This window comes from Microcebus murinus, chromosome 22, assembly GCF_040939455.1.
Source record: "Microcebus murinus isolate Inina chromosome 22, M.murinus_Inina_mat1.0, whole genome shotgun sequence".
Taxonomy (NCBI): domain Eukaryota; kingdom Metazoa; phylum Chordata; class Mammalia; order Primates; family Cheirogaleidae; genus Microcebus; species Microcebus murinus.
In genome coordinates this window covers 21,984,206-22,006,193 of record NC_134125.1, presented here as the reverse complement: position 1 = coordinate 22,006,193, position 21,988 = coordinate 21,984,206, and the positions used below count along the sequence as shown (strand labels likewise).

Here is a 21,988-nt window from a genome sequence, read left to right as displayed (position 1 = left end):
CAGAGATAGAAGAGAAAGCTTCTCATTCTTTTGTTTCTCTTCTCTCAGAGAATTAAAATTTGTTGGGCTCTTAAACTCCAAGTAATCCTCACAACCACCCTAGAAGGTAGGTAATATCTCTTTATTGTGAGGAGTTGAGACTGAGAGGTTGACTCATTTATCCAAGAAATGTTTAGTTGGTTCCTGCCATGTGGTAAATAAATACTGTGCCGAGTGCTCTCAGATACTCCCTGCCTTCATGGAACATTGGTCTGGGGAAGGATACGATCAAATCAAATACTTGTAAGAGTTCAACATTATAAATATTACAATCCGCAAAGGACAGGTGTGGGACACTACACTTCTACTTCACTTGTGCTAGTGTATAGCGCAACCTGTTCTGATAAGGTTGAGGAAGTCCTTGCTGCAGAAGATACAGCTCAATAACTTATCCAGAATGCCCCAAGTGGTGGGTAGCAAAGCTAGAATTTGAGCCCAGATGGTTGGGCTCCAGAGATTTTGCTCTGTGCACTGTGCACCTGCCACCCCATTATTAGGGAATAACAAAACCTAAACTACACATTTTTTTTTTTTTTTTTTTTTGAGACAGAGTCTTGCTTTGTTGTCCAGGCTAGAGTGAGTGCCGTGGCGTCAGTCTAGCTCACAGCAACCTCAAACTCCTGGGCTCAAGCGATCCTACTGCCTCAGCCTCCCGAGTAGCTGGGACTACAGGCATGTGCCACCATGCCCGGCTAATTTTATATATATATCAGTTGGCCAATTAATTTCTTTCTATTTATAGTAGAGACGGGGTCTTGCTCTTGCTCAGGCTGGTTTTGAACTCCTGACCTTGAGCAATCCGCCCGCCTCGGCCTCCCAGAGAGCTAGGATTACAGGCGTGAGCCACCGCGCCCGGCCTAAACTACACATTTTAAGCTCTTAACTGTCTATTCTGCTTGTGGAAAAATTGAAACTGTGCATAGAAATTCTAGAAAAATACACAGCAAACATGCCAGGAGCTACTTCTGATGAGAGGGTTAAGGGATTTTTTATTCCCTTGTATTAAACTTCAGTAAACTCGGTCATTATTTATAGAGCATCTTCCTTGCATAGGACAGGTGTAGTTATTGTGATCCATATTCACCCCAAGGTTTATGGTCTAAATGTTTCAGTTGTGCACAAATCATTGTTTGTCTAGTAACTATTGGTATTATGTGAACAACAACAAAGCATTACTGAATTGATAGTTTTCATCTTAGAAGAGGTAAGCATTCTAAAGGCAACCAAGAAGTTTTATTTTGGAAAAAGGTTTCTATAACTTATTACCTCAAGAGGTTTAGAAATTAGACTACCTGCATAGTTCCTGGGTATAAGTGCTAACCGTTGGTACCTTTTGACCTGTAGTGATGGTGTCTGGGACCCTGAGAAGTGGCATGCCTCTCTCTACCCAGCATCAGGACGGAGCTCACCAGTGGAAAGTCTGAAGAAAGAGTTGGATACAGACCGGCCTTCTCTGGTGCGCAGGATAGTAGGTGAGCACACAGCCACTCAGAAGTGGGGGTGATGATTTGGGGGAGCGTGCTCTTGGCTGCTGTGAGAGTTTTATGCATTGGGTGAAAATGTCATTATCAGCAAACTGATTTACCAGTTGGGTCTTTCCTAATTACAGCAGAGTAGTCATAGTCTTCCTACATTAGCAGTGGTGAGTAAGCCGTGTTGGGTTGTATGCTCTTGTATTAAAAGCATTGATGGCTTTCGTTGGCACAAATAACTGAATTAGGTATGATAGGTAGCATAAAGCTGAGCTGAAATCTGATCATGGTTTGTCTCTCATGAGATTAGTCCTCAAGTATGAATCAGTTCTGGCAATTCTTTTTTTTTTTTTTTTTTTTGAGACAGAGGTCTCACTTTGTTGCCCAGGCTAGAGTGAGTGCCGTGGCATCAGCCTGGCTCACAGCAACCTCAATCTCCGGGGCTCAGCGATTCTACTGCCTCAGTCTCCCGAGTAGCTGGGACTACAGGCATGCACCACCATGCCCAGCTAATTTTTTTTTGTATATATATTTTTAGTTGGTCAATTAATTTATTTCTATTTTTGGTAGAGACGGGGTCTCGCTCAGGCTGGTTTCGAACTCCTGACCTTGAGCAATCCGCCCTCCTCGGCCTCCCAAAGTGCTAGGATTACAGGCGTGAGCCACCATGCCCGGCCCTGTTCTGGCAATTCTTAATACATAATGGGCCAGGCGCAGTGGCTCACGCCTGTAATCCTAGCACTCTGGGAGGCCGAGGAGGATCACTCAAGGTCAGGAGTTCGAAACCAGCCTGACTCCGTCTCTACTAAAAATAGAAAGAAATTAATTGGCTAACTGAAAATATATAGAAAAATTAGCCGGGCATGGTGGCGCATGCCTGTAGTCCCAGCTCCTTGGGAGGCTGAGGCAGAAAGATTGCTTGAGCCCAGCAGTTTGAGGTTGCAGTGAGCTAGGCTGACGCCACGGCACTCTAGCCCAGGCAACAGAGTGAGACTCTGTCTCAAAAAAAAAAATAACAAAACAGTGGACTATGGTCTAAATACAAGGTTTGGATATAATTTGAAACTGGAGTAAAGTTTGATCTTCCATGTCTTTTACCCCTTTGAGCTCGAAAAGAGATTTAAGGGTGACATGGAGACAAGGCAATGTAACAGCCAGTCAAGGAACTTGTTGCCAGAACTCCTTTTGAGATGATAGGAAGATCTGTCATAACAATTTGGAACTGAGCAAAGATGATATGAGTGACTATAGTTTAAACTATTAAGACCCTTCTACACACAGTCAATAGTACAGTTAGTGCAGTAATGTCCCTCAAATAACTTATTCTAACAGAATCATTAAAGATATACACAGAAACTTTATTAAAATGATGAAAACTAAAAAGGAACTTAAAAATTCAATAGCAGAAATAGAAATGGTAGATTGAGAAAACTTTGGAACATCCATATGAAGGAATATTACATTGTCCAGCTGTAAAAACATGTTGCATACATGTTTATTGGAAAATAATATTCATAATATTGAGTCATAACCAAGTTATACAAAACTGTCTATATTGTATACTCTTTTTGGAAAAAACTAACTGTACAGAGAAATTCTGGAAAAGTATATACCAGAATAATCTAGGACCTGTTTCTGATAAGAGCATTAATAAAACTAACCTTCAGTTTCCTAGTTTTTCTAGGAAGAGATTTTTTTTATGTGGTGATATGTTTATTTTTTTCTTACACCTTTAACCACTTCAGTATGGCGCTCACCGGCTGCGAAACCTTGCCCACAGCCGGCACTCATAGTCCGCATGATAGTTTGTGCTGTGCACTGACAACGAATGTGTTTTGCTCTTGTGTGATGAGGAAAGCTTTAAAGCACTGAAAGCTTGTTTCACTTTACAGGCAGCTTTACTTGTAATGTAAATCAGAATAGGTAGCATATACATATATGTTATTATTACATTATTTTTAAATGTTCACAATTTTATTTTGATAAATGAAAAATTAGAAGTCAATTCAAAATTATAGTTTTATTTCATTCATATCATATATAAGACAAGTTTTTGAATATTACAATAAATTTTTTCTTTGGTATGATAAATTGCGAAGCATGGGGCTACACATAGGCCAATATTACATTGTTTACAATAGTATCTAGTACTACACCTTTTATTATTTTTTGAGCATACAGTACATCTTCTTGATGAATTTTTCCTTTTTGTTTTATCACTATTGTAAGGTGCTGGAAAAGTCTTTCTCTAAAGTGCATGAGATTGTCTGATGCAGTACAAGGGTTGTATTGCCTTGATTCAGAGTACTGTTGTAGAAGTTTTGTTATTAACACTAAAGTTGACCCTTGGCTGTGCGCCTTCATATCTCGGCTGTCGGCTAAAGTCGACGCTGTGCTGTGCGTGTTCATCTGTGGCTATCGACTATAGTTGACTCTAGTACCGAAGTGGTTAATGAGATAATTTACACACAATAGACTGCACATACTATGTACCATTTGATGTCTTGACATGTGTATCCACCACAATCAACATCATAAGCATTTTCATCACCCCCAGCAATTCCCTAGTATCCCTGTGAGTGCCTCCCTTTAACGCCTCCTCACCTTGGTCTGCTTTCTGTCACTAGAGATTAACTTACATTTCTTAGAATTTTATATAAATGTAATTATTATATGTACTCTTTGTGTAGCTTCTTTCACACAGAATAATTTTAAGATTCATCCATATTGTTCAGTATAGAGCTTATTCCCCCTTTTTATCTCCTAGTAGTATTCCATTGTATGGATTCACTACAGTTTATCCATTTATCTGTTGGTAGACATTTGGGTTGTTTCTAGTTTTTGACTGTCGTAACTAAAGCTGCTATGAACATTGATGTACAACTCTGTATGGACATATGCTTTCTTTTCTTCTCTTGGGTAAAAACCTAGGAGTAGAATGGCTGGATCGTATAGTAGATTTTTTTTAATGTTTTGAGAAACTGCCAAACTGTTTTCCAAAGTGGTTGTACCATTTTACGTTTCCACCAGCAGTGTATGAGAGTTCCACTTGCTTCACATCCTCGCCAGCACTTGGAATGGTCAGTCTTTTTAATTTTAGCCATGCTAATAGGTGCATAGTGGTATCATATGATTTAATTTGCATATCCCTAATGACTAATGATGTTGAGTATCTTTTCATGTGCTTATCTGCCATCCATATAACCTCTTTGAAGTGTCTATTCAAACTATTTGTCCATTTTTTTAATTTTTTTTTTTTTTTTTTTTTTTTTGAGACAGTCTCACTTTGTTGCCCAGGCTAGAGTGAGTGCCATGGCGTCAGCCTAGCTCACAGCAACCTCAAACTCCTGGGCTCAAGCAATCCTGCTGCCTCAGCCTCCTGAGTAGCTGGGATTACAGGCATGTGCCACCATGCCCGGCTAATTTTTTTCTATATGTATTAGTTGGCCAATTAATTTCTATTTTTTACAGTAGAGACGGGGTCTCACTCTTGCTCAGGCTGGTTTCGAACTCCTGACCTCGAATAATCCACCCGCCTCGGCCTCCTAGAGTGCTAGGATTACAGGCGTGAGCCACCGCGCCCGGCCTAATTGGGCTGTTTTTTATTAAGATTTTTTTTTTTTTTTTTTTTTTTTGAGACAGATTCTCGCTTTGTTGCCCAGGCTAGAGTGAGTGCCATGGCGTCAGCCTAGCTCACAGCAACCTCAAACTCCTGGGCTCGAGTGATCCTTCTGCCTCAGCCTCCCGAGTGGCTGGGACTATAGGCATGCGCCACCATGCCCGGCTAATTTTTTATATATATATCAGTTGGCCAATTAATTTCTTTCTATTTATAGTAGAGACGGGGTCTCGCTCTTGCTCAGGCTGGTTTTGAACTCCTGACCTTGAGCAATCCGCCCGCCTCGGCCTCCTAAGAGCTAGGATTACAGGCGTGAGCCACAGCGCCCGGCCTTATTAAGTTTTTTTATTATTTCTATTTATTTATTTTTGAGACAGAGTCTCTGTTGCCTGGGCTAGAGTGCCATGGTGTTAGCCTAGCTCACAACAACCTCAAACTCCTGGGCTCAAGCAATCCTCCTGCCTCAGCCTCCCAAGTAGCTGGGACTACAGGCATGCGCCACCATGCCCAGCTGATTTTTTCCATATATTTTTAGTTGGTCAATTAATTTCTTTGTATTTTTTTTAGTAGAGATGAGGTCTTGCTCTTGCTCAGGCTGGTTTTGAACTCCTGACCTTGAGCAATCCGCCTGCCTTGGCCTTCCAGAGTGCTAGGATTATGGCCGTGAGCCACTGCCCGGCCTGTTTTTTATTAAGTTTTTAAGAGTTTTTATATGTTCTGGATACAAGTCCTTTATCAGAAATGTGCTTTGAAGTATTTTTCTCCCAGTTTGTGGCTTGTCTTTGTATTCTCTAAACAGTTGTCTTTTAAAAAACAGAAGTTTTAAATTTTGAACAAGCCCAGTTTGTCAGTTTTCTTAAATGTATCGTGCTTTTGGTGTCATGCCTGAGAAAACTTCCTAACCTAGTGCCACAAGGATTTCCTCCTATATTTCTTCTAGAAGTTTTATAGTATTAGATTTTATATTTTGATATGTCATCCATTTTTATTTAATTTTTGCATATAGCACCAGGTATAGATTCAAGTTCATTTTTTTGTATGTGGATATCCAACTGTTCGTCATTTGTTGAAGAGACACTTTAATTTTTTAAGCAGTTATTTTTTCAAATACTGACACCTATTGTAGTTTACTAGTTGACAAAACATTTGCTAATAATTAATAGATAAGGACTTAGTAAAAATGAAGGCATTGCACAGACTAATCATGGAAAATCATTTATTGTGAAATACATTTATTGCTCTAAAGAGAAAAGGCAAAAGTCTCAGCCTTATTTATAAACATGTAATGTACATGTTACTGTGAATATGTTGATAAGCCCAATTTTAGTGATGACTCTCTTCTAGTCCTCCCCCCATCAGTCATGGACATACCACCTAAAGAAGAAAAATATGCCCCTGTTGGTTTGTTTAATTTTCTCTTTCCTGCATCTCTCCAGATCCACGAGAGCGGGTGAAAGAAGACGACTTAGATGTTGTTCTCAGCCCACAGAGACGAAGCTTTGGAGGGGGCTGCCACGTGACGGCTGCTGTTAGCTCCCGGCGCTCGGGAAGTCCATTAGAGAAAGATAGCGATGGGCTTCGTCTGCTTGGTGGACGTAGGATTGGCAGTGGGAGAATAATCTCTGCCCGGACCTTTGAGAAGGATCACCGGCTTAGCGATAAGGACCTTCGGGACTTGAGAGACAGAGACCGCGAGAGGGACTACAAGGACAAGCGTTTCAGGGTTTGTCTTCTGGACCCTTTGCTTTGGTACCTCATGTGCTTGGGGACTTGATGTTCACTTCATTCATACCAGATTACTTTGAGAAGCTGGATGAACACAGCACACTGTTAAACCAGTCAGGGAGGAGCATAGAGAGTTGGGGTGGGGTGTACGGTGATGGGCTTTGTGTCTACCACATATCTGCATTTCACTACTGAGCATTACTTAATTCCTTAAGATCTTAATTGAAGTAGAAATGACTAGAATTCTTTTAATTTTGCTTTATGAACTTTTCTAGAGGGAGTTTGGGGATAGTAAGCGTGTCTTTGGTGAGCGTAGAAGAAATGATTCTTACACAGAAGAAGAACCAGAGTGGTTCTCAGCTGGACCCACAAGTCAGTCTGAAACCATTGAACTGACTGGCTTTGATGATAAGATACTAGAAGAAGATCACAAAGGGAGAAAAAGAACAAGGCGACGGACAGCCTCTGTGAAGGAAGGTCAGTGCAAACTTTGAGAGGGAAGTTCACTGTTTTTAAAATGGATTATCATTGACTTATTGTACATTTAGGAATGGGTACCAGATGTTAGGAAATGGCAAGTTTTTAATGATGCAGCCTGGTTTTGAAATTGCTTCCTCTGTGAGAATTCACTAAGTGTAGATTGTACTATCTCCTAAAGTTGTTCTGCCACCCTAAACAAAAGTTTCATGTTACCTTATGAGAGCACTGCATACATGAAATGGTTCCTCAGAGATAAGAAACGTGGTAGAAATGATGAGGAGTCTCATTTATTGAGCAATTATGTACTAACAATGGTGTTTTGTCTTTTCCTAACAACCCTGTGTGGTGTAGGTACTTTTATGCCCATTTCATAGATGAGGAAATGGAGGCTCCAAGAGCTTAAGTGACTTAAGGTCACTGTGGAAGTAAAGTTGGGAGTTGAGCAAGATGCTTTTGGCTTCAGAGCCCACCTTCTTCACCATGGTGTTAGACCTTCCCCGATTAGTTGTTTGTGACTTGCCTCCTCCTAAACTTAGTTGTCTCAGCTATAAGATAATAAGGTCAGGGGTCTCCCTTGCTTAAACTGAAGGAGCCAGAGCTAATGTGTATGAAGTACCAGGTGCAGAGTGAGGGCCCATTGGTCTGTAGCTGGTTATTTTCAGGGCAGTCACTTGGCTCTGAGGTGGCTAGCCACAGGCTGAGGGTCTTGGGAAGATGCAGTGCAGGGCCATGGTGAAGAGCCAGGTGGGCTAGCCTGGGTTTTGAGTACTGGGGTGGCTACTTAGAAGAGGATAATCTTAGACAAAATCTTAACAGGTAGGCCTGTTTCTTTGTAAAGTGAAGTCAATGCCTGTTATAACTTAAGGGTTACTTTTAGCATTGACAATCAAATCAGAACTCAGTACACATCAGAAGTCAGCCTCTAGTGGGCAGTTACTTAGTAAATTCTAGTTCCTTCAATCTTTCAGGTTTAGTTGAAAAAAACTTGTGGCAGATACTAGGCAACAAAAGGAGAAAATTATTATTATTATTATTATTATTTTTTGAGACAGAGTCTTGCTTTGTTGCCCAGGCTAGAGTGAGTGCCATGGCGTCAGCCTAGCTCACAGCAACCTCAAACTCCTGGGCTCAAGCGATCCTACTGCCTCAGCCTCCCGAGTAGCTGGGACTATAGGCATGCGCCACCATGCCCGGCTAATTTTTTTCTATATATATATATTAGTTGGCCAATTAATTTCTATTTATAGTAGAGACAGGGTCTCACTCTTGCTCAGGCTGGTTTTGAACTCCTGGCATCGAGCAATCCGCCCACCTCAGCCTCCCAGAGTGCTAGGATTACAGGCGTGAGCCACCGCGCCTTGGAGAAAATTATTTTAATGTAAAATCAGTGCCACCTTGAAATTACAAAGTTAAGATGAATTTAAGCAGAAATAATCTAATGGGACTTATTTAGAAGGAGAAAGAAGAAATCACATTACTCATATTTTAATATACAATCTTTAAAATACAGTAGATATTACCATTATCTTTGTGTTATTACATATTCTTCCCTAGGGTGGTGTAGGAAATTGTTAGGTAACTGGAGACCCTTTGCCTTTGAAATATGCCTTTTGTCTTATTCCTGGTTAGACTAAAGCAACAGCAAGTGTGGCTTTTCACCTAATGAGGGGAGGAGCCAGTGGAATGCGATAGACTGGTAGAGGTACCTTCTCAACTTAACAGATGCAGAGAGATTGAGACCTGGAGAGAGAGGGGATGGGTTTCGTGGCAGATCTCGAGAAGAATCCAGGGGTCTTGGCTCACCCCACTAGTTAATTGCAAAAGGTCCCTAGGCTGTCTGTGCTACTGTCTTTAAAATAAATGCCCTTTTCTCACCAAGATTTATTGTTAAAGAAATAAAAAATTAAAAAAAATAAAATAAAATAAAATAAATGCCCTGTAGTTTCATCTTGGCTGTAAGAGTGAACGAAGATGAGCAAGCCCAAGTACCTCCGTACCTCCCTACAGGAGGTATGATGAGAGTGCCTTTTAGTCCAGTTTTTGTGTCTGTATTCAGCTTTTCACTGAACTTATGTAGCAGTTCTCTGTGGGCACATGCTAGTGCTGGGAATGTAGCAGTGAACAACACAAACATGGTCAGTCTCTTTACGAGGCCCAGTGCCCGGTGATGTGTGTATGTGGTGTTGAATAAAATAGTCTGAATAACGTAAATTTATAATCGGGGAAAATTACATAGACGGGACAAATTGTTAAAACACTTCATTAATAGAAAAAGTTTTAGTTTTCATGAAAGTATATGCTGATTCTGCAATTTAATAAACTTCTCAGTTATCTTTACTTGGGTCCCTGGCTTTTGAGTCTATCAAAATAAACAGCCAATAGTGTTTGTCTGCTGGTGCATGTTCTTATCACTAGTACCACTCTCAATTGTTAGGCCCACGGCCGGGCGCTGTGGCTCACGCCTGTAATCCTAGCTCTTGGGAGGCCGAGGCGGGCGGATTGCTCAAGGTCAGGAGTTCAAAACCAGCCTGAGCAAGAGCGAGACCCCGTCTCTACTATAAATAGAAAGAAATTAATTGGCCAACTGATATATATATAAAAAATTAGCCGGGCATGGTGGCGCATGCCTGTAGTCCCAGCTACTTGGGAGGCTGAGGCAGAAGGATCACTCGAGCCCAGGAGTTTGAGGTTGCTGTGAGCTAGGCTGACGCCACGGCACTCACTCTAGCCTGGGCAACAAAGCGAGACTCTGTCTCAAAAAAAAAAAAAATTGTTAGGCCCAGTCTGCTTTCCAGTGAGCTTGGAGCAGGCACAGAATTGCATATGGGGTACTCTTCTTGCTGCTTGCAAAAGCCACTTATCTGGCTGGGCACGGTGGCTCATGCCTGTAATCCTAGCACTTTGGGAGGCCAAGGCGGGAGGATCGTTTGAGCTCAGGAGTTCGAGACAGCTTGAGCAAGAGTAAGACCTCATCTCTACTAAAAATGGAAAGAAATAATTGGCCAACTAAAAATATACATAAAAAATTAGCCAGGCATGGTGGCACATGCCTGTAGTCCCAGCTACTCAGGAGGCTGAGGCAGGATTGCTTGAGCCCAGGAGTTTGAGGTTGCTGTGAGCCAGGCTGATGCCACGGCACTCTAGCCTGTGCAACAGAGTGACACTCTGTCTCAAAAAAACAAACAAACAAAAACAAACAAAAAAGCCACTCATCTGTTAAGAGATGTCTTATCTCAACACAAACATGAATCAGAGAAATATTAAAATTTCTTTTGTAAATGTATGAGCAAAGTACACTCTCTTCTGGCTGTCATCCTTAAATTGGGAAACTTCTTCTAGGGCACAGTTTCTTTATAATGTGGGAATAATTCCTGCACCAAAGCAGTCATTGTAGTTTAAATATCAGTCTTTAAGGAATAGCATTTACCTTTGATTGCTGGCAGTAAGCATATACTGACCCTCTGGAGATATTGCCAGTTGCCTTGTCCATGGCTCACAAATGTGTGTCTCACTGCTAGCCTTGGCCCTCTGAAGGCTTAGGGTTCTCAGGTGGCAGGCATCCATGTGGAGGAGCAGTGCTGGCTTTACCTGCACAGTGTGGTATGAAAGAGCATTGGTGGCTGCCCTAGGGTTGAACCTTCTGTCACTTGCTACTATTGACACCTGGATAAGCAACCCAGTTAATCTTTTTTTTTTTTTTTTTTTGGAGACAGAGTCTCACTCTGTTGCCAGGGCTAGAGTGCTGTGGCATCAGCCTAGCTCACAGCAACCTCAAACTCCTGGGCTCAAGCAATCCTTCTGCCTTAGCCTCCTGAGTAGCTGGGACTACAGGCATGCACCACCATGCCCGGCTAATTTTTTCTATATATTTTTAGTTGGCCAATTAATTTCTTTCTATTTTTAATAGAGATGGGTTCTCGCTCTTGCTCAGGCTGGTTTCAAACTCCTGACCTTAGGTGATCCTCCCGCCTCGGCCTCCCAGAGTGCTAGGATTATAATTGTGAGCCGCCACGCCCTGCTAACCCACTTAATCTTACAGCTGTTGCATTTCCCTGCTTTACTGTCTAGGTTTTTGGGGGATTACTGGAATGAGAGCAGAAGTTGTTAGCATTTAGTCTTTCTTAGTCTAGAATATTCTGGCTGATAACAAGACTGCCGTAATTGTTGGGGACTTTTGGAAAGGAATAGGTCCAGGCTTTGGAGCTGCTTTTTTATCCTAGGAGGACTTTGTGTCTTTCATGATCTTGACACTACTGGCAACTCTTTTACAGATGCTTTTGCAGGGTGGATCTTTGAGAGTTCAGTTCTTCAAATAAAAACATTAAAATTAAAATGTTTTTGCCTTAAATCTTACCATCTGGGAGCTTCACTTAGTTCTTATCTTCCTATTCTAAAAACAACTGTACATTACAGTTGTACATTACAGTATAAGTATATCTGGCACTACTGAGTAAGACAAAAGCTGATTAGAGCAGGTTACCTGCCCTCAGAGAGCTCAGTTTCATAAAAGAGTTACTATAATATGGTGGGATAAGTACTCTGAGAGATAAGCAAGGATTATAGAGAGAGCAGCAATTAATTTTACTAGGTCAGGCAGGCTTCCCAAAGGAGATAACATTTGAACTTTGCTTTGAAGGATGAGCTACGGCCAACATGTAGGCAAGTGAAAATCACTCTCCTGCCAGGTTTCACATATGTAACTTAGGTTATTGAACCCTAACTGAAAATGCTGGTACAGGTACATTGGCAAAGGCAGTGCCAAATTAATTTGGTTCCATTTTTAAGCAGTAAGAGACTTGCAAAGATTATCTTTTTCAAAAAAAAAAATTCCCATTAGGTAAAGAACCCAGTATACTATAGAAAACTTTAGGCACTTAGGAGGGGGAACCACAATTCTTCCCCCATCGTGTTGGTGTTCTGGCTTATTATTAAGGCTTTTTTCCTTCTTTATCTCCTATATGAAGAAAACTTTTATTCTTGCAAATGCAGTACTTAAACAAGAATTCTACTTTTAAAGTCATCTGTGGCTCTTCTGCATGTGTGTTGATGGCTAAGGTCACAGAGTGAGTGCAGTTTGCTTGATCAAACTATTTTTGTCCTGGTTTTGCTTTCAGGAATAGTCGAGTGCAATGGAGGAGTGGCCGAAGAGGATGAGGTGGAGGTCATCCTTGCACAGGAGCCTGCTGCTGATCAGGAAGTACCAAGGGATGCTGTCTTGCCTGAGCAGTCTCCAGGAGAATTTGACTTTAATGAGATCTTTAACCTTGATAAAGTGCCAGGCTTGGCTTCGGTGAGTGTAGCAGCAGCATGCTTATAAACTGTATGATTAAATTTGACCGAAGTATTTAAGACATCTCTTTTAAAGTGATGTTTTGCTAGATGCTTTGGGGGTTTTTAGCTTTATTCTTGATTATTTGAATTTTTGTTGGCTTTGAGAGGCTTAATGGAAATGACTAAATGAGACTTCTCTACTAGTTAACTTTATTGCTATGCTAGTGGCATTGCACTAAAAATTCTTCAGATGTTTAAGAACATTGTCTCCTTTCATTTTTAATGAGTTAAGTGTTTGTTGTAAAGACTTACTGTGAAGGTGGCTTTGTTATAACTGGTGATTGGTGTCACACTGGACCTGCATTCCTTGGGGGAGGCTACCTGGTTAGCGTAGTACCTTTCGTGATGTGATGGTTCCAAAAACATTTAGTGAAAAGGAACTTGCCATACTGTCAGTGTTGCTGTTAAGCTCTTGGAGTCTGGTCTTTCTAGACTCTAACAGTAGAAACAATAAGCCATCCCTAAATCTTCACTTGATACTTGCCCTTCTCCTACCCCTTTGGCATTGATGGATTAGTATAGCGTCACCAAATTTTTGGAGAAGAGATACAACTGTGACCTGTGCACATAGAAATGAGTTTTTTCTGTGGTTGCTAAAAAAAAAAAAAAAAAAAAAAAGCAAAGAACTATGATAAAATAGAATTTAAAAACCATTTGGCCAAAAAAATCTGTACACTGCAGATGTCCCATTTATAACACCAGATAACAAGTGTAACCAGTCCTTTAGAATTGGTGGTTCATGGAATTTTAACTTAAATGCTCTACTACTAAACCATAACTGGTCCTTGTTTGATTACTGTGTGAGCAGACAAAATGAGGCATAACAGATCAGGCAACGTTGGCCTGACTCCTTTGTCACTTGCATGTTCGTTCCACCCAAAAGATTACCACCAAGTGAGCAGGCACTGCATAGCACTGACAGGTACACTGCCACAGGTGAATGCTAGGCCAGTACTTCTTAAATTCTCTGTGGTGAGGGGCCAGGCTTTATTTCCACTCCATTGAGGACCATATTTTAGCATATAAAAGTTTCAAAGCATTTACCCTCACTTTCTGAACTTATCTCAGTGTAGATCAGCATGGTCCACACTTCTCTATGGCACTGTTCAAGGAGCATGTGGAATGCAGCTCCAAATAAACAGTGGCAACTGTCTATGTGGTTTTGTTCCTAAAGTTCTAGCATTAGTTTTAATTGTAAGTCTCCTAGCTAATAGTTCTTTGAGTCACATCCAGATGTGAGCTTATTTTTATCCAATGTAAAACAACTAAGTGGGCCTCTCAAATTCTTAACTTCTGAGGGTACTGTAATTTTTTATGTTTACATCAACTGTTTGGTGACTTTTTTTGCATTCTCTCAATAAGATGGAACTCTTATTATAGAAAGTTTTCAAAGAGAAGGTCAAAATTTAGAAACCTATACTTGGGTCCAAATGTGAGCACTCGTGAAACTCCACCTGTATGCTTAGAGGAAGAATTTACTGTTTAATCCAAACTAAGTGCAAAACCTAAACTTTTGATAAGAGGCAGCATGAATACACATCTGATTGTTCCAGGTTTTACATAGAGTAAGTAATTTTATCTTCACAAATCCATTATATGATTACTACTATTTCTATTTTACAGATGATGATATAGACACAGAATTTAGATAACTTGCCCAAAGTCACACAGCCAGTGAGCGAGTGGTGGAAACTGACTTCTAACTTACGCAGTGTAAGAGTTTCTGTCCTTAATGCTATACAGCTATACTGCCTCTGAAGCATAAAAGGTAGAAATAGAAGAAGAAGAAAGAAAACCAAAGAAAAATTTTTAGAAAGCAAAGGAAAACAAAAGAACAGGAATAGGGACTGAGCACCATCTGATCATTTGGCCCTCGCCCTCAACCAAAACTAGATTAATGCTGAGCAGTCAGAAGTCTGTTTCCATGTTTTTCATGGAGGTACTGCTAATTAAGGTATATTCTATAATCCACTTAAAAGAAAAATTAGAATCATTAAAACATGCTCTGGGGCCGGCCACGGTGGCTCACACCTGTAATCCTAGCACTCTGGGAGGCCGAGGCAGGAGGATCGCTCAAGGTCAGGAGTTCAAAACCAGCCTGAGCAAGAGCAAGACCCCATCTCTACTAAAAATAGAAAGAAATTAATTAGCCAACTAAAAATATATAGAAAAAATTAGCCGGGCATGGTGGCCCATCCCTATAGTCCCAGCTCCTCGGGAGGCTGAGGCAGGAGGATCGCTTGATCCTCCAGGACTTTGAGGTTGCTGTGAGCTAGGCTGACGCCCTGGTACTCTAGCCCTCTCAAAAAAAAAAAAAATGCCCTGGGCTATATAACCAGCTGGACTCTGATGAACAATGCTCAGAAAATGACCAAATAAGAAAAATAAGGCTCTAAAGGATTTTGAATACTTAAAGTATTTGAAACAGTACTCGACAGTTAGCTGTACAAATGTGGGGTATTAATAGATACAAACATAATTTATTGTAACAAAACTAAGAATACACTTTCTTTTATACAACTTTTTTTGAGACAGAGTGGCCACCTTTCTGGCCATGCTCCATTTCCCAGAACAAGGGGCTTTCAGAGGAAACAATAAGTAATCAAAAATATATGTACATATACATACACATGTATATATTTGTAGGCTACATTCACTAGCATCACAATACCTTAGAAATTGACAGCCACAAAAATCTATATAAACTGAAAATTTTGATCATATATAAAAATACTTTGTAAATAAGTAACTAAAAATAAATATGATCAGTAAAAATTAAATATGATACAACTCTTACTACAGTTCCTAACACATAACAGGTGCTTAAATATACTGAATAAAGAAAAAGGAAATCAGGCCGGGCATGGTGACTCACGCCCGTAATCCTAGCACTCTGGGAGGTTGAGGTGGGAGAATAGCTTGAGATCAGGAGTTCAAGACCAGCCTCAGCCAAAAGCAAGACCCCGTCTCTACTAAAAACAGAAAAAATTAGCTGGGTGTGGTGGCTCATGCCTGTAGTCCCAGCTACTCAGGAGGCTGAGGCAGGAGGATTGAGCCCCCAGGAGTTTAAGGTTGCTGTGAGCTAGGCTGACACCACAGCACTCTAGCCCACGCAACAGAGCAAGACTCTGTCTCAAAAAAAAAAGAAAAAAAAGGAAATCAAATTGGAAATTCTGAAGTATTTTTTTAATATATTTTTTCCATTAATGGATTTTCTTTTTTTCTATCAGTAGAGTACTCAGAGAAACCTAACTATTCAGAGTAATTAATAGGAACATGACATAGGAAAACCTTGATGATGTAATCAAAAGTATGTTCAGAAGAAAATGAATAACTTTAAATGTATTCATTAGAAATTCAGGGGGGAGGTGGGGATGGGTATATACACACCTAATGGGTTTGGTGCACACCATGGGGGGGGGATGGACACGCTTGAAGCTCTGACTCGGGTGGGGCAAAGGCAATATATGTAATATGTAACCTATAATATGTAACCTGTAATATGCTAAAATAAACTTTAAAAAAATTCCAACAAACATCTAGAGTAAAACAAATATAAAAATATGGAAATTTCTATAAAAATGAAGAGAAACCAAGCATTGATAAATAAAACCAAATAATTGTCAAAGAGCAAAAGTATTTCACAATATTTATTTAATCACCAGAATATTATGACTCCAAGAATATGACTTGTCTAAATGACTTTTGTTTGAAGGACCAGATTAATAGTCATACAGGCCCCCACCTTTTCTTTTTCCTGTAGACTTCCTCTGTGGTGAGTGTATAGGTTACCTTAAATTGCTATTAAAAATCTACTCTAATAAGGACAGCTATGAAAACACCAGAATCCAGTTCCCAGGCTCCTTGTCTCAGTTATCTTATGGCTGACAAGGATGTAGCAGAGGATGCCCTGACCAAAAAGGCAAAACTATGGGTCCAGGTCTCCATTTCCTGCACCAAGGTACGGGAGGCAAGGCCCTGCTGTTAGAGTGTTCCAGCTTGCTCTGTGGTAATAAATTGGCTAGATAAACTCTTAGAATTCTTGTTAGGTTTAAATGCTTTAGCTTCTTGATGTTAGTATTTCCACTAAATGTGTGTAAAAGAAACTTTGTTTCTACTCTTTATGCTTTAGCTATAACAAAACTCCGCTTCTCCACCAGAAGCAAAGTTGGACACTGAACAAAATACGGAAATGACTTTCTCAACACTTACTTTAATCTTTAGAAAATGTCCAGATACTTTATGTCCATGTCCTTTGCTTTTTTATGTTCTTCCTGTGTATCTTTTTTCCTATGCAAAATGATCAGGAAATAAAAGGAGTTAAAAAACAAACCCATCATTTTTGCTATTTGTAAAATTTCAATGTTGAACATTAAAACATTCTTAATAATTATAGCTTTTAGTTCTTTAATAATTCCTCTTTATCACTAAGGTGGCATAATTTTTTTTTTGAGACAGAGTCTCACGCTGTTGCCTGGGCTAGAGTGCTGTGGCATCAGCCTAGCTCACAGCAACCTCAGACTCCTGGGCTCAAGCGATCCTCCTGCCTCAGCCTCCTGAGTAGCTGGGACTACAGGCATGCGCCACCATGCCTGGCTAATTTTTTCTATATATTTTTAGTTGGCTAATTAATTTCTTTCTGTTTTAGTAGAGATGGGGTCTCACTCTTGCTCAGGCTGGTTTGGAACTCCTGATCTTGAGTGATCCTCCCTCCTTGGCCTCCCAAAGTGCTAGGATTACAGGCATGAGCCACCGTGTCCTAAGGTGGGATAATATTTTTGATACAATCCCCAATTTTTCACAGTGAAACATCACTCCTAATGCTTCTCTTATACTTTAATGCAAAATTAGTGCACTTGAAAGTCAGCATTATTTAAGGTAAGATATTCTACAGGTAGAATGTGATATAAACTGTGGATAAATCCTCTCAAAATAGAAGTTCCATAAATAATGATTGAATTAGAGCCTTGAATTAAAATCTCTCCAAGGGAAGTATTTTGTGGCTTAGTTTGGGTATGGATTATGAAAATATTCTTTGAGATATGAACAAACAATAAATCTAACCTTCCTCTGCTAAACTTTGATTAGGAACTGTGGGTTTCAGACTTCAGGTAAACAAAGTCACCAATTCTGTCATCTGCGTACCAGTTTTTGGAAAAACATGTTTTCTGTTAATCTGTGGTATCAAAGTTAAAGTATATATATGCCTTATATTCAAGGATGTGCCTTATTTTTTGATTGATTGCTTTATCTTGTGTTTTCTAAATATTGATAAGACTATTACAGAAAGATCAATTTGGGTATTTAACTGAATTTATGATTGGATAGGGAAAAATATAGGATAGAACTGAACATTAATATTTTTATGCTTAAATGTAGATTTTAGGAAAGATAGGAATATTACCATTCTAAATAATAGGAATTACCATTACAAAATGTTGAATAAATTATTTCTGACAGTGCATTATTTAATTTCCCTTATTTACAAAATTTTAATAATTTTTAAAAATTAAAATTTTCAAAAAAATTAAAAATTAAAGTTTTTAAAAATAATCACTGTCACCTACACTACAGTACAGTAGTGAGATCATAGCTCACTGTAACCTCAAACTACCAGGCACAAGCTGTCCTCCTGCCTCAACCTCCCAAGTAGTTGGGACTACAGGCACGTGCCACCGTGTCTGGCTAGTTTTTTTTATTCTTTGTAAGACAAGATCTTGCTATGTTGCCCAGGCTGGTCTCAAACACCTGGCTTCAAGTGATCCGCTCACCTCTGCCTCTCAAAGCAATAGGATTATAGGCATGAGCCACCGCACTTGGCCCTGTCCTTATTATTAAACCAAAACCACGGAAGTCAGATTAGGAAGAAAACAAACACCTGAAAACTCCTTACTACGCTCAAATAGAATTAGAGATCAGTTAAAATTTCATCTTTCACAATGTGATACTTTCTAAACTTTGACTTGGAATTATGATCTTTATAAGTTGCATGCTTTTGGCTTCTGAAATTGTCAGGATTTAATTTCATAATGTTCATTACAAACTTGAGACCACCAAGTTTGAAGCAAGAGTTTTCTTTCATCAGTTCTCCATACCTGATGTTTAGTTGAAGGCCACTCTTCAGCCTGGCCATGGAATGGTTCATTATGGTGCTGATTTTGACTTTGAAACCACGTCCTCTGAGAACATTCAGTAGTACATGGATTTTTTTTTTTTTTTTTTTTTTTTTGAGACACTTTGTTTTGTCTCACTTTGTTGCCCAGGCTAGAGTGAGTGCTATGGCATCAGCCTAGCTCACAGCAACCTCAAACTCCTGGGCTCAAGCAATCCTGCTGCCTCAGCCTCCCAAGTACATGGATTTTCTAATGAGGCAAAGAGTAGAAAGCCAAAACACTCTCTGTGGCATAGAGGCTTTGCTTTATATTCTTAGAAAATACATGGTTGGTTATACCCAAGTTTGGGTTACTCCAAAATGATCCAGGAAGGGGAAGAAAAATTAAAGGTGTTAAAAATCCTAAGTTCTGAGAGTGTTTACCTTCAGGTCAGCAGCATCAAAGGAAGTTTCAAAGTAAGTGACCCTTCTGTAAAATTTGAACCTTTTTGTCCTTTTTCACCTAGACACTATTATCTTAGCTCCTATTGTCTTTCTCTTTAGATGATAGAAGATGTTTTGGGAGAAGGGTCAGTCTCTGCCAGTCGGTTCAGCAGGTGGTTCTCTAACCCGAGTCGATCAGGAAGCCAATCCAGCAGTCTTGGGTCAACACCACATGAAGAACTGGAGAAACTCGCAGGTAAAATGGCTTCAGATTCTGGCCTTAAATGTAGACTTGAGCTTTCTCTGACATAATTAATTCTGCCTTTATTACTTAGGGGTCCTTTGGTCTTTGGACACTGAAAAGACATCAATTTGTGTCCTTTTAATACTGTTAAAGATAAGTTTTTGTGTTTTATTGGGACCAATTAATTATGAATGTATATTTTACAATATCAGGTCTGGAGCAAGCCATCCTCTCTCCTGGACAAAACTCTGGGAATTATTTTGCTCCTATACCATTGGAAGACCATGCTGAAAATAAAGTGGATATTTTAGAAATGCTTCAGAAAGCCAAAGTGGATTTAAAACCTCTTCTTTCCAGCCTTTCTGCAAATAAAGAAAAACTGAAAGAGAGCTGTAAGTATTCGTGAGAATCTGCTTTAGATATCTGAAAAGGGCTGTTTCAAGTTTGAGATGTTCGTTCTTTTTTTGTGTTTTTGTTTTTGAGACAGAGTCTTGCTCTGTCGCCCCAGCTACAGTGCAGTGGCATCATCCTAGCTTATTTGCAACCTCAAACTCCTGGGCTCCAGTGATCCTCCTGCTTCAGTCTCCCAAGTAGCTGGGACTACAGGTGCATACCACCATACCCAGCTAATTTTTTTATATTTTTGGTATAGACGGGGTCTTGCTCTTGTTCATGCTGATCTCAAACTCTTGACCTCAAATGATCCTCCCGCCTCGGCCTCCCAGAGTGCAAGGGTTATAGGCATGAGCCACTGCGCCTGGCCTAGATGCTCATTCTTTAGACAGTTGGTTCTAATACACTTTTTCACCAAGTCAGATATATTATGGGTTTTGTTTAATGTTCAAAAAAAAAACAAAACTCATTTTATCAAATAATAATACCTCAAATCTGGTAGTGAGTCGTTCATGAGCCCCATGATAAGAACTTTTCTTCCAGGTTCTTACCTAGGCCCCGATTATAACATTCCAATGAATGCTTTAGTTCTCTGGAGCGTATCTTGCCAGTTCCTCACTACTTCATCCCAATCTGCCATGTTCTTTCTTAGGCTATAAGCCTGCAACATAAAAACTTAGTGATATAATATCCATAGTGCAAGTATCAATCTTGCTGATGTTGGACTATCTGGGATTACTGTCCCAGGTAACAAGTCTCCAGAAGACTCATAAGATATCCTTCTGCAGGATGTATAGCAGCATCTTATCAAGTTTTAAAGCTTAACACCTCATGGTTATGGTCCTCCAGTTTCTAGCATCTAAATATTTTAGATTTACTTTATGTTGTCTCTTACTAAGTACACAATTATAGCCTTATTCCCACTAACTATGATTTTTCATTGTCTTCAATTTCTCTATTTGGTGTTAGCCTTTTCCGACAGATTCAATTCAATTGCGAAATAAATTATTTTACCCTTAACCATTGTAGCCAAAGAGAATTTCTACCAAATATCTCTGCTTGGTTTAACCTGGGCTTTCTCAACTTTTCAGCACATTCAGGAGTTGTACTGTCAGTGGAAGAGGTAGAAGCAGGGCTCAAGGGTTTGAAGGTGGATCAGCAAGTGAAAAATTCAACTCCCTTTATGGCAGAACACCTAGAGGAGACCCTGAATGCTGTAACCAGCAATCGACAGCTCAAGAAAGATGGAGACATGACTGCATTTAACAAGCTAGTGAGCACCATGAAGGCAAGTGGGACTTTGCCTTCTCAGCCCAAAGTCAGCGTAAGTATTTGGCACAAACCCCAGCCTTCTCTCCTTTTCCCTCTTTCTATTCCATTTCCAACCATAATAAATGGATTTTTAAAAAGGTATTCTGAGTAAGCTGGAGATTCTTTAGTAGTCATTTGGTCCTTGATGCTTTTGTGCGTTCTTAAATTATCAATATGCTATTTGTCACTAGAAAAAGCAGGTCTGTGGTTTATGTATTGTGGGTGACAGTGTAAAGATTAAAAGATTCAACCTTATACAGTACTTGTATTTTAGCTTTTTCAAGTTAGTGCTAAGCTACTTTTAATTTCATATAATTTACCATATTTTTATAGTAAAATCTTTATTTTCTCACCCTTTTTTTTTTTTTTTTTTGGGAGACAGAGTCTCACTCTGTTGCCCGGGCTAGAGTGCTGTGGCGTCAGCCTAGCTCACAGCAACCTCAGACTCCTGGGCTCAGGTGATCCTTCTGCCTCAGGCTTCTGAGTAGCTGGGACTACAGGTGTGTACCACCATGCTTGGCTAATTTTTTTATATATATATATATTTTTATTGTCCAGCTAATTTCTTTCTATTTTTAGTAGACTGGGTCTTGCTCTTGCTCAGGCTGGTTTCGAACTCCTGAGTTAAAACAATCCTCCCGCCTCAGCCTCCTGGAGCGCTAGGATTACAGGTGGGAGCCACCATGCCAGGCCTGTTTTCACACCTTTTAATCACTCCCAGATACCTAGGATTACCTGCTTTCTTGATTAAGCAGTCATATAAATCATTTGTAAGTATCTAAGATGGATTTTTCAAAATAATTGCATTCTGTTAGTTTACTAATGGAAAAGGCTGTGGC

The 21,988-nt window shown here is 39.9% G+C and overlaps 1 protein-coding gene across 7 annotated transcripts in view; it reads left to right on the top strand.

The window, feature by feature from the left end:
- EIF4ENIF1 (eukaryotic translation initiation factor 4E nuclear import factor 1) overlaps nucleotides 1-21,988 on the top strand; it is a 52,713-nt gene that overhangs the window by 18,475 nt on the left and 12,250 nt on the right. For all 7 annotated transcript variants that reach the window (XM_075996709.1, XM_075996711.1, XM_020283047.2 and 4 more), the window contains exons 4-10: nucleotides 1,384-1,511; nucleotides 6,567-6,853; nucleotides 7,131-7,332; nucleotides 12,450-12,625; nucleotides 19,322-19,457; nucleotides 19,658-19,837; nucleotides 20,930-21,162. In XM_075996709.1, the coding sequence (XP_075852824.1) occupies nucleotides 1,384-1,511; nucleotides 6,567-6,853; nucleotides 7,131-7,332; nucleotides 12,450-12,625; nucleotides 19,322-19,457; nucleotides 19,658-19,837; nucleotides 20,930-21,162 (1,342 nt within the window). The remainder of the gene's footprint in view (nucleotides 1-1,383; nucleotides 1,512-6,566; nucleotides 6,854-7,130; nucleotides 7,333-12,449; nucleotides 12,626-19,321; nucleotides 19,458-19,657; nucleotides 19,838-20,929; nucleotides 21,163-21,988) is intronic.